The sequence below is a fragment of the Gadus macrocephalus genome, chromosome 3 (genome assembly GCF_031168955.1).
Source record: "Gadus macrocephalus chromosome 3, ASM3116895v1".
Classification (NCBI taxonomy): domain Eukaryota; kingdom Metazoa; phylum Chordata; class Actinopteri; order Gadiformes; family Gadidae; genus Gadus; species Gadus macrocephalus.
The window spans coordinates 18955242-18967741 of NC_082384.1; the positions used below are offsets into that span (position 1 = coordinate 18955242).

The window sequence follows — 12500 nt, forward strand, 5'->3', positions numbered from 1 at the left end:
AGCGGAATGGGAGGAGTGTTCACTTTCTCACAATACCGGACACTCCGCCTTTAAACTCGCAATCGGGCTTCCGTTGCCGAATTCCAGGGTCACGCATTGCCTGCCAGACATTACTGCCAGCGCTGTCTGGACGTTTTTTGGACAGATCCGGGCAAAAAAACAACTCAAGACTTTCGAAAAACAACAGAATGGATTTCGGCGATAAGGTCGATGGAGTACTAACTAGGAAGACCGCTTTTTACTGAATGGACAGGACCGGTCGGTCGGCAGAAAGACCGGTCTGAGCTTACCGTTTTAATTAGAAACTCAACCCAAAAAAGTAGGACGTCAGCACTAAAGTTTTACTGGGTCACGGGAATGGGCTTATTGGACGCCCGTTACTTCCCTAAAAAGTAAGTTCCTCTATCCTCTGACTCACAAACACAGACCGAGAAGCACCCGGCGTTTGTGTTAGTCACGATCCACGTCCCGGAGCAATACCTGAGGCGCCCCGCGGCTGGCTGTCAGGTGATAGGTGTGGCGCTGGGTGGGACCGCTTTGTTCTGCCCTTACCTGCGGACGCGTGCTCGTGTGTGTGCACGTTGTTTTCTTGCTGAGAACTTCTTGCAGGAGTCTCCGCTGTAACAGACACCGACTGTCCCACAAAGGCAGCGTTAACGCGGGGTGAGAAGAAGGATCGGGGGGAATCGCCCGGCCAGGAACAAAAACTCGCCATGTGGAATAATGTGACGTGAATCTACATCCAGAACCTGGATTAATGGCAGCCGATAAAGGTTTTATCCCGGTGTTTATTGTACATTTATTGACATTGGGTCACGGATAGATATTATCAACTGTGAATTGAACTGCTCGGGCGCTCGGTTGTCATGGCGTTGTCACAGGTCCAGTGTCTGGACAACCAGAACGTCAACTCACGCGTCAGCGAGAGCAAGCCGGAGTTCTTCTACAGCGAGGACCAGAGACTGGCGCTGGAAGCCCTCATCTCCTCGGGCCGAGATGGTTTTATGGACTCCGTCCACGAGAAGGGCATCCGGGAGTTCCTCTCAGAGCCGGAGCTCGAATGGCTCGCGCGCACAGCCGAGGCCTACCGTCCCGGGTTCGAACATCCCCTGCAAAAGGCCGAGGTGGCCGCCGGACCTGGGAACCTCACCCCGGGGTCCGTGGACGACGCGCTATCTCTGCAGTACTGGCCGGACCTGTCCGAGGCCTCGGTGGCCGAGCTGGATCTGGGCTGGCCCGATTCGATCAACTACCGTGGGATCACGCGCGTGGCCGTGCACACGCAACCCCCGATCGAGGGACACACGCACATCAAGGAGGTGGTGCGCAAAACGATTGCAGCGGCCTCGAAGGTAGGCACGCTGCACGCGCAACAAGTCAGATATGATAACAATTTTGTTATGCAATTAAAAGTGTGAAGTTAAGCGTCCTGACCTCATCTTACATTAATATCCCTAGTTATTGTTGGCTATTACTCACATCATCATCAACTATTAAAAGTATTGGTCAATTGTGGCAATTTTATTTTTGAACTGTGCAGAAATCTTCTACCACTCTTCTAATTTAATTGTAATATTCCCATTCATGTGCCGTCCAAGGTTTATTCCAGACCTTTCGAGTTGACCAGTAGCTATTTACTTTGTGTGGGGGGGGGGGGGGGGGGGGGGGGGTATTAAAGATGCAGGTACATTGACAGGGTATCCCTGCTATTCCTGTTTAACGTCCTCAATAGGTCTAAATGCAGACCAACAGTACGCAAGGTTCAAACAAAACCTGCTTTAGTTTGTTCCCCGATAAAAGCACTCTGCGAGCCAACACCAGCCAGAGAGTCCATGAAAAGCGTCCTTTTATACAAGAAAGAAACATGACCACGTCTTATCACCTCAGATCGGTGTTATGTGCCCTGCCTTCATTCTAACCAAGAGGAACCAACAATGGACCAGGCACATTGTAGCACCTACAATGCATCTCCTGTAGCTAGGCTCCACTCACTGACCAACCAGAAGCTTCCGGCTCCTTTGCTGCTCGACATGCAGGCCAGAGGGCCAGGGGTGTTTAATGAGTGTCCCTCCGTCACCCTGGGCACACAGCCTTCCCTTAACACCCTTCTCCCCCCCCCTCTCTCCCCCCCCCCTGTCCACTCTCTTGTCTCAGCGGCCCACAAAGCACACTGCTGTTCGCAGCAGTGTGTCGTATTTTTGACAGAACAGTTATTCATGGTGCACCATGCATAATTGTCTTGAAGACCAGTCATTTGTTACTCAGACCCGGCAGGCGATCAGACTTAGATTCCAGTGGTTATAATACAGTTGAATTCAACTTCAGCTATGAAGCTGAACTATGTCAGAACTAGTACAGTTGAATTGCAGTGATTGATTAGTACAGTACTGCATCGATAGCTAAATCGCTGATGCAGGTTATTGTCACGGTCTGGTAGGGCTGCTCGATTATTGAAAAATTCTTAATCACGATTATTTTGGCCAATCTTGAAATCAAGATTATTGAAACGATTATTTTTGGAGGTTGAAAACATGATGTGTTTATCCAGCATGTCTCTCAAAAACATTTTTGTAACTGAGAACTTAAAAAAAGTACACAAAAAAAAAGAAAAAGACAGAATCAATTCGTGGCGCTCGATGTTGATTCTGTGGCGCCGCGCCACACAATGGTCTATGTATGGGAAAAGCAGGCTTCCAGTCAATGGAAAAATGGCTTCTCCCCACCGGCGATTGTTGTTGTTTACGATTTTCTATCAGTTCTCACCACACAACGACGTCTCATCTTTGCTCCTTGAATGTCGATATGTAATGGAATGGAGTTATTGAAACTTACTACGCGTAAAAAAGACTAGAAATTGAATGTTTATTTTTCATTGAATGTTTACATAAAGTTGCACTGGGTGCCTTTAAAGGAGATTCCTAGGTAATGGAGAAGTGTAGGGACAGATGCGGTTGCAATGAACAACTTGTATAACGTCTGGCCTGAGGTAATTTAATTCATTAAACAACATCTTAGAACCACATCAACTTCCAATCAAGTTGCGTGCTACGCTTTCTTTCTGCTTAACTCTACCTCTCAAATGGATCACTGATTCAGATTTAATTGTATTGTTGGAAGTGCATCCACCAACTCATGACATGCGCCCGAAAGACCAGCAGTAGCAACAGCAGTTGCAATTTTCCTGATATGCTATGTGCTTGTGTGTGTGTGTTTGCGTTTCTATGTGTGTGTCCAGGTGATTGCTGTGGTGATGGATGCGTTCACAGACGTGGATATCTTCCGGGACATGTTGGACGCCAGCTTCAAGCGTAAAATCCCTGTTTACATCATCCTCGACCACGCAGCCGTCCCCAGTTTCCTGGCCATGTGCAGCCGAGCTGATATGCATCGTGGGCACCTAAAGGTACACACGCACACACACCCACACACACACACACACGCCTGTACACACACACACACACACACACACACACACACACACACACACACACACACACACACACACACACACACACACACACACACACACACACACACACACACACACACACACATGCATGTGTACACACACACACACACACACACACACACACACACACACACACACACACACACACACACACACAAACACGCACAGGCCTGTACACCCACACTAACTACAGCTGTTATGTTCCAGTGTGATTATAGATAAATGAGAGGAAGGACCGCCCAGTTTTGAAAAACACAGCCATAATATTGTTCCCTCCACCTTCTCTCTGGAAAAAAAGCTGATTTTCTGCTTGCAGATCAAAGAGGCTGGTTAAGTGGGTAAAAATAACTGCAGTTTTATCCCAAAGCCATGCAATTTGTAATTTCCAGCGAAAAGTAAGCCAGAGGGCTGACTCCTGTGGATCCTTCCATTTTTCAGTTTACATCTTCATTAAATGTATATTTAGCCGGCGCTTTCACCAAAAGCGACTTACAATAAGTACACTTGTCAGAAGAATCTGTCAGTACAGGAAGGATGTTCATAGAACAAGTGTCAAGCACCTACAATTGCTAGGTTAACTCATTCCCCGTATTCAACCACCAGTGCCGGTACGTTCAAACATACAATACGTGCGTACAATAAGTGCCAGGACGTACAGGCATACAATACGTGCGTAAGAGAGGTGTTTTTAGGAGAGTAAGGGAGGAGGAGGGGGGGGGGTAAGGAGGGAGGCAGTGCAGAGTCCTCATGTACCTGAAGTGAATCTTCCTGTAACAACCCCTATCATCTGGTTCACAGTGAAGTTAAGTGGATTAAGGCCCACATAAGGTCGTTGATTGTTTACAACGCAGAAAATTAGACATTACCGCATCAACATGCTCCCACACGTTCACAGACACACACACATGAAATGGGACAGAGATTTCCGTTTAATCTCTTTCACATTTCCCGTCTAATCCCAGAGTCTAAACCCAGTCATTCTCTTCCCTCTCGTCTCTCTGCGCAGGCCCCATTAGCATTGGGGGAAATAACTTTTCCCCCACGCAATAATGCAGCTTATACACCACACCTTGATCACAGGGCATAAGACAAATACCACAGGGTGTGTCGGGCCCACATAAGCACACACAGGTCGTCAACGTGTTTAAGCCTGTGTGATCGCTCAACAGGGGGGGTGTTGTAGCAGCTGGGTTGTTGACAAAGAAGCGTATTCATTCTCCTAATTTAGGATTCACACTTTTTATTGACATTAACAGAAACTCCTTTCTTTCTGCATCCATGTGTGTGTGTGTCTGTGTGTTTGTGTGTGTGTGTTCGTATGTGTGTGAGTGTGTGTTTGTGTCTGTGTGTGTGTGTATGTGTGTGTGTTCGTATGTGTGTCTCTGTGTTCACGTGTGTGTCTTTGCAGAACCTGCGTGTGCGTTGCTGCGGCGGCGTGGAGTTCCACACCCGCGTGGCCCAGAAGGTGTGCGGCTCTCTGAACCAGCGTTTCCTCCTGGTGGACGGGGACAGAGCCATCTCGGGCTCCTACAGGTGGGTACATCCAGTCCTGCTGCCTGGGTACCGTCCAGCACGGCCCTCTTGTTTGTTTTGTACGATTTAAGTGCAGGAGGAATTCCTATCGGTTGATATCCAGTTCCAGTTACTGGTTTATTAAAAGACGCCTTGTAGTGAAACCCTGCTGTCATTTACTATAAATCCTTCCCTCCCACCTACTTTCCTTTTATATTCACTTTCTTTTCTGAAAGCCAACCACAAAAGATCCTTAAAACAAGTTATATATGTTAATGATATAGTAGAACCGAGCTGCGGCACACTTTTATAAATAATTGACTGGCCTTATTTGTTGCTTCTTCTACGACGATGCAAGATTGATGGAGTCGACTGTGACTTCATCAAGCCTAATGTAATGTATATTCTTATCGCTCTTTAAAGTTTAATGTGTAAAGCGATACAGAACGAGCGCTTCTAGGCACGGCACGGGATGCACCTTTCCTTCATCGCACAACCAGGCCAACAAGTCCTTCAAAGGTTGAAAGGAGTATTGACCTATAACTTGGAATTGAGCACGGGGGAGAATGCATGTCGTTACAAGAGAACAATGGATGAGAGACCTTTGAGCGAAAGTTTAAAGGAGATTCCTCGGTAATGGAGAAGTGCAGGGACAGACGCGGTTGCAATGAACAACTTGTATAACGTCTGGGCCTGAGGTAATTTAATTCATTTAACAACATCTTAGAACCACATCAACTTCCCATCAAGTTGCGTGCTACGCTTTCTTTCTGCTTAACTCTACCTCTCAAATGGATCACTGATTCAGATTCTTCAGTTAATTACTTGTTACTTGTTACTTGTTATGTTGATTTCCCTGTTCAGCACTTTGTACTCCTGTTCAACAGTAAATACACAGACATAACCAGCGCCGTATGTTGACATCCCTCTCTTGTTGTTGTTGTTGTTGTTGTCATTTCCCCAAGCTACACATGGCTGTCCTCCCGACTGGACCGTAACCTCATCACCGTGATCACCGGCCAGGTGGTGGAGACCTTTGACCAGCAGTTCCGCGACCTCTACCTGACCTCCAGGGGGGTCTCCCTCAGCAAGGTCCCCTTCGGAGAGGAACCCGCCCCCGACCCGGTCCTCTACTCGGCCCCGGTGCCCGTCTCCGCCGCGGTGGCCCGCAAGCTCATCAACCCCAAGTACGCCCTGGTGACCGGCGGCAAGCACGCCAGCCCCGGCTCCTCCAACCAGAACTCCAGCAACAAGACGGCCTCCAAGAACCCCTTGGGGCTGATCATGCCGAAGGGGCGCATCAGGGAGGAGGTGGAGGCCCCCCCGCTGCACCCCGGACTGGCCCACCTGGAGAAGGCCTACATGATCAACTACCTGCCCACCTGGCCCGAGCCGGACCCGCCCCGCGACGTGATCGGCTTCATCAACATCCGGGACGACAAGCGGGCCCACCAGGTGCATCTGCAGCGGTCCGAGATGTTCGAGACCAGCCAGGCCATACGCTTCAGCTCGCCCTTCAGCCCCAACCCCGAGCCCGAGCTGGCGGCCCCGGCCGTGCCCCGCACGGACCTGGGGCCCTTTCAGACTCATGACGTCCCCGCTGCCCCGACGGAGCCTGGCGTGCGGCCCGACCCGGAGCCCGCCGATCAGATAGATGCCGTCGCGCCGCCCCCCGCGGACACCGTCCCGCCCCGAGGAAAGCCCCCGTCCAGGGACCCTTCGCCCCCGAGGGCATCGGAAACCGAGGACCGTTTGTCGTCGATAGAGGCCTCCGAACCGGCCGCGGAGGTGCCCACGGACGCCGCTGCGGTGACGGACCCTGTCCCCAAACCGCGGACGCTGCAGCTGGTCATAGAGCAGCCCCACCCCTCGGCGCCGTCCAGCCAGCCCCAGATCAGCCTGGTGAGGAAGATCCACATACCGGAGATCAACGCGCAGCGGGCGGCGCACGAGTCGTCGGCGGGAGCCCGCGGCCGCCTCGTGTCCCACCGCGGGGAGGGGGACAGCGCCGACGGCAGCCAGGACAGCACCGAGGTGATGTGCGACGACCCGCCCGCCCACGAGAACCCCTCCAGCGTCTCCACCGCGTCGGAGGGGGAGGAGTTCTACGAGTGCAACCCGTCGGAGCCCCGCGACGGCCTGACCAACGGCGGCACCACGGGGTCCGGCCACGGCGGCCGCCACGGCGACGGGCTCAACGTCATGGCCCGCTTCTCCCAGAGCATGCTGGACCTGCGTCCTCCCAGCGAGCAGGGGGACGGGCGCTCCCTGATTCAGCAGTCGCAGCTGCTCCGCAGGGGGTCGCAGCAGCCCCCCGGCAGACACATAGGGCAGGTGAGACGAGGCCGTCTGATCCGTGCGACGATGTCATTGATACGGGGAGGAGCGGGCGGTTGTGTCTCGTCTTGCTCTATTTGAGTTGGTTGTCTGGTAACGAGGTGAACCTGAGTCATCCGCATGCGAGTGGTAAACATTATGATCGGATCGCAGGAAGGTGTAACTGTCTGTGTTTTGTAAACTGGTAATTGCGGTTCGGCTGTTTCTTGGAAATGGTATAGGGGGTTTTCTTTCTGCCACAAACGGACATACGTACATGCACGCACGCAGGCAGGCGGGCAGAAAGGCAAACACGCACACACACCTTCATCGTTTAAATCCTCATCCTTATCCTTCTCTTCCTTGTCTCGCACATACGCACATTAGTATTACGTATGTATGCATGTATGCACACACGCATATCTACATGCATACATACATGTACACACAAATGCATACATACACACACACACATACCTGGATATAGGGCTCTGCTTATCATGCCAGGGAGGATGATGAAGATGAAGGGTAGCAACTTCAGATAGCCCGCAAGGATCGACGCACCCTTCACATGGCTCATGTTCTTGGCAGACAAGGATCGTTGCACAATCACCTACACACACACAAACAAACAAACACACCCCGTCATCCTTTAATCCCTCATCCTAATCCTTCTCTTCTTCATCTCCACACAGTTGTTCCAGTACTCAAGGTCACCAGGTCGGGGGCCAAAGGTCATCGTGGCCAAACCAGGAAGCCACCACAGGCCGGGAAACTCCTCGACCCGTGTGATTGGAGGGCATCGTTACTGGCAGGGTCTAGGGCAGCAAATGCATGTGGACAGTGACTGCGCGCGAGCAAGCCGGTCGCCACGACGACACAGCCCCGGCTACAGGAAGGAAGGCAACGCCGGCTCAACGGCGCAGCCGACGCCTTCCAACCCCACTGGGTTTCTGGGGGTTTCCTTCTCAAAGCTGGGACACCTGAAACACCTGAAGACGCGGGCCGGAGGGGTCCAGAAAAAGGCCTCTTATAGCTAGAGCGAGGTCCAGAAGGAAGCCCCTCATAGTTAGAGCAAGGGCCAGCTCCAGGGGACGCATGATATCATCGCCGGGATCAATCTCGGATTGAATGTGAATGAATTTGACTTTAAGGACACGGTGACTCAATCAATATTATTACATAGGAGGATCTTATCTGTCTCTGGGCGTGTGGTTGTAAGCATGCGATGCAAACGTGTCAATAGTTACTGAACCATGGCCGTGGTTGTTAACACAGAACCAGGAAACCTGTTTATTATTTGCTTGATGTTGATTGGTTACTGGAGCTATAGAGGCTGGGTTATTCAAACTGCCTCTGAACTCATGTTGTGTGTTGACTTGACGCGTGTCTAATCACATCGACCTGGCAGAATGAAAAAAAAAAAACATGTTGACAGGGGGGAGGGGGACAAAGAGTGAACATACTGTACTGTAAATAAAAACATGCCATTGTTAAGTGTAGCTCTTCTTTGAAATCAAAAGATTAAAAAAAACACGCGCTGCATTTGTGACAACACAAATGCAAGTTCCCACATTGTTGTCCATTCTGAACCGTGTGTGTGTGTGTGTGTGTGTGTGTGTGTGTGTGTGTGTGTGTGTGTGTGTGTGTGTGTGTGTGTCTCTGCGTGTGTACCTGGTCCGTACACCAGTACCAGGTGGCTAGTATAGTGAGCCCCAGGGTCATGCCGGGCCAGGGCAGGTCCCCGGTTGTGGCGTCCCTGAACAGGTGCATGGCGTCCTCCCGGGGCAGGTGGCAGGTGCTGTTGGGGATGATCTTGCTGGGGATGGCCAGGCTGTACACCTTCTCCAGGTTACTGTAGCCCCCGATCTCGTTAAACGCTGTGGACGACACACACACACACACACGCACACACATACACACAGTGTTCATGAGGAACATGTTTTCTTTGTGACTCATTTGATTAGGGTGAACACTGAAAAATAAGGGTACATTAATGACAATTAATTAACATTTGTTAACGCGTTTAAGTAATGCATTAATAAGCATTATTATATATCATTAGCATAGGGTAAGAGGTAGGGCTAGGGTTAGTTAGTAAGGGTAAACCCCTAACCCTATTAAATAATGTTAATACCTTGGTTTTAACAGTAACACCATTACTAAACAGCAACACCATTAATCAATAATTACTAGACTAGATTACCTTACTGTTGATAAACTGTCAGTTAATATTAAACTGAAAAGAACTTTGATTAAAGTTGATTGAATTGAACTAACGCCCCCTTATTGTAAAGTGTTACACGTGATCTAATAGCTAAGGAGGATCCAGGCTGGCCTACCAGTGATAGTGAGGATGATGGCTCCTACAAGCATGATCACTGTCTGCAGGGTGTCGGTGTAGATGACAGCCGCCAGCCCCCCTGAAGACACCACATGGGAGGAAGTGTGGAAAGGTACGCTGGAATATTACCTCCATCAAAATGATGTACATCAGAATTATTTACATGCACCTTGGATTCAGATTTGACATTTTGTGTAGGTGTGTGCGTTTGCAGCCATTTGTACTTGTGCCTCCACTTGTCCTTGTATCTGTATGTGGGATTAGACGTCTTTGTGTGTTTGTACGCATGCGTGTGTGCTAGTGTGCTTGCATGTGTGTGTGTGTGTGTGTGTGTATGTGTGTGCGTGTGTGATAACCCATGTGTGTTTGCAATGCATGCATGCTTATGTGCATTATTCCATGCATGTGTGTGTTTGTGTGTATGTACGAGTGTGTGTGTGTACCTGCGATAGTGTAGAGAGCCGTGACAACAAGCATGAGGATGGTAGAGAGGTAGAGGTTCCATCCCAGACACACCTGGACGAACAGAGCTCCAGAGTACAGGTCGGTCTGGAGACACACACACTCTCCGTCAGCCTCACAGGGACACAACAAATTAGGACCAAACGATAACCTTTATTCAAAGATAACTGGGGCTGTTGTTCCTCTGCACTAGAAAACATGAGCAACAGATAAATCAATTACTAAAGTGGGACATTCCCGAGCTCCAGATTTGACAAAAAAGTTATTGCATTGCACCTGGAAAAAGGCCATGTGTGTGTGTGTGTGTGTGTGTGTGTGTGTGTGTGTGTGTGTGTGTGTGTGTGTGTGTGCTTGTGTGCGTGTGTGTGTGTGTGTGTGTGTGTGTGTGTGTGTGTGTGTGTGTGTGTGTGTGTGTGCCTGTGTGCGTGTGTGTGTGTGTGTGTGTGTGTGTGTGTGTGTGTGTGTGTGTGTGTGTGTGTGTGTGTGTGTGTGTGTGTGTGTGTGTGAGAGAGTGAAGGGGTGTGTCGTTGTGTTAAGGATGTTAGGGTGGAGTTTTGATTGCAGTGAGATAGAGGCCTACCTGAACAACAGGCCCTCACCAGATACAGGCTACAAGTGGGAGCGTGTAATCATTTTATACGTGGAGGCCTGGGGCTTGTGCACTGTCCAGTCACTAGAGGTCTGACTGAGAATCACAGCTTTTCCTTTTCAAGTGGACGCTTGAAACACACATATTTATCTTATCGTTGGCGTATGGTTCATATAAAGGACTGCCCTCGGGTGAAATGGCTACATGCTGAGGCCTGTTCCAACTGTGACACCTGTCAAGATGGGGCCCTGGTATTTCCATGGATGATGTATTATTAGGGGGCCTGATAGAAGTATAAATGTGTGTGTGTGTGTGTGTGTGTGTGTGTGTGTGTGTGTGTGTGTGTGTGTGTGTGTGTGTGTGTGTGTGTGTGTGTGTGTGTGTGCGTGTGTGTGTTTGTTGGTGTCCTACTGATATCTTGGTGAAGATGGACAACAGTAAAGACAGCACTGCCAGGTAGGTTCGGATCCTCTCTCCTCCGAAACGACGTCCCAGGTACTCTGGCATCGTTACAATCTGAACACACACATCAGCAATGTTTGGGGCCTTTCACAGGTTTACGTTTATGTCTGTGTTCATGACTTACCCCCCTAGTCAGTAAATTAGGACAAAAAGAATGATGAGAAATTCCACAATTGAGCTAAAGTAATGGCTACAGTAAAAGTGTTAGCTAAGTTATTTTGCTACATGTTAAGTGTATAAATATAGCAAACACTATATCAAGCACTCAGAGCGTGAGTATTTTATTGCAGCGTCAGCATTTAAAATAACCACATAACTGTGTGTGTGTGTGTGTGTGTGTGTGTGTGTGTGTGTGTGTGTGTGTGTGTGTGTGTGTGTGTGTGTGTGTGTGTGTGTGTGTGTGTGTGTGTGTGTGTGTGTGTGTGTGTTTTGTAGCACCCTGTTGTGGAATTTTCATGGTGTCTAACGAGAACTGTTTCTTGGCACGACAATGGACTTGATGATTATAACAGACTTGACGGGCACACACACGTCCTCCACCCACACCCCTGGTATTTTGCACGTGTGTATGTAGCCTACTGTATGTGTGTTTGCGTGTGTCCATCGGTACATATTCACATACATGTGCACAGATTTAAAAATATATATTTCCAAAGAAAATGTGTGTGCGCTTGTTTGTGTATTGTGTGCTTACTAACCCCTGAGGCAACGTAGACGGGGACAAACACCCAGGCCAGAGCCAGTAATACATAGGTGGCCTGAAAGGATGACAGGACACGAAAGGATTTCATGAGATGAGGTACAACATGGATCTCAGGCTCGGACATATTTTGGTCAAACTGCTGCCACATCTGTTTCTAATGAATTCCTCAAGCATAGCACCACTGTAAACGGCAAGTGGCCTGAGCCAGAGCATCTTCACAGAGAGCTGTGCTGCCCCCTGTTGGTAATCGTCGGCATTGCGACTTTGGTGAACGTCAAAGCTATAATAGGAATATGAGGAATTGTTTGTGTACATACATGTATTAATCAATAAAAGCTTAGTCCAGATATCTAATGTATCTATATAGTGTGTGTTCATATACTCATGAGTCCATACTTACATTCCATTCAAAGCCTGCTACAGCAATGCCTCCAGCAGCTCCAGTACCAGCCAGGCCAATAAACAGACCCGAGCCTTCTGAACTAGCGAACAAGGATGCTCCGATCTACTCCCACGCACGCGCGCGCGCACACACACACACACACACACACACACACACACACACACACACACACACACACACACACACACACACACACACACACACACACACACACACACACACACAAATGTACATTCTCTA

General features: G+C 49.4%; 2 protein-coding genes across 2 annotated transcripts in view; one reads left to right on the forward strand and one right to left on the reverse strand.

Moving 5' to 3' along the window:
• The window catches only part of slc5a10 (solute carrier family 5 member 10), a 23085-nt gene that overhangs the window by 9135 nt on the left and 1450 nt on the right, over window positions 1-12500 (reverse strand). The window contains exons 3-9 of the mRNA XM_060046377.1: window positions 12258-12362; window positions 11853-11912; window positions 11104-11208; window positions 10085-10190; window positions 9640-9720; window positions 8972-9177; window positions 7775-7910 (exon numbers count right to left, since the gene is read on the reverse strand). Coding sequence (XP_059902360.1) covers window positions 7775-7910; window positions 8972-9177; window positions 9640-9720; window positions 10085-10190; window positions 11104-11208; window positions 11853-11912; window positions 12258-12362 — 799 coding nt within the window. The remainder of the gene's footprint in view (window positions 1-7774; window positions 7911-8971; window positions 9178-9639; window positions 9721-10084; window positions 10191-11103; window positions 11209-11852; window positions 11913-12257; window positions 12363-12500) is intronic.
• fam83gb (family with sequence similarity 83 member Gb) lies at window positions 56-8794 on the forward strand. The gene is made up of 5 exons (XM_060046354.1): window positions 56-1352; window positions 3236-3403; window positions 4878-5002; window positions 5947-7315; window positions 7993-8794. Exons 1-5 carry the CDS (start codon window positions 867-869, stop codon window positions 8335-8337), a joined length of 2493 nt encoding a protein of 830 aa, XP_059902337.1. The 5' UTR covers window positions 56-866; the 3' UTR covers window positions 8338-8794.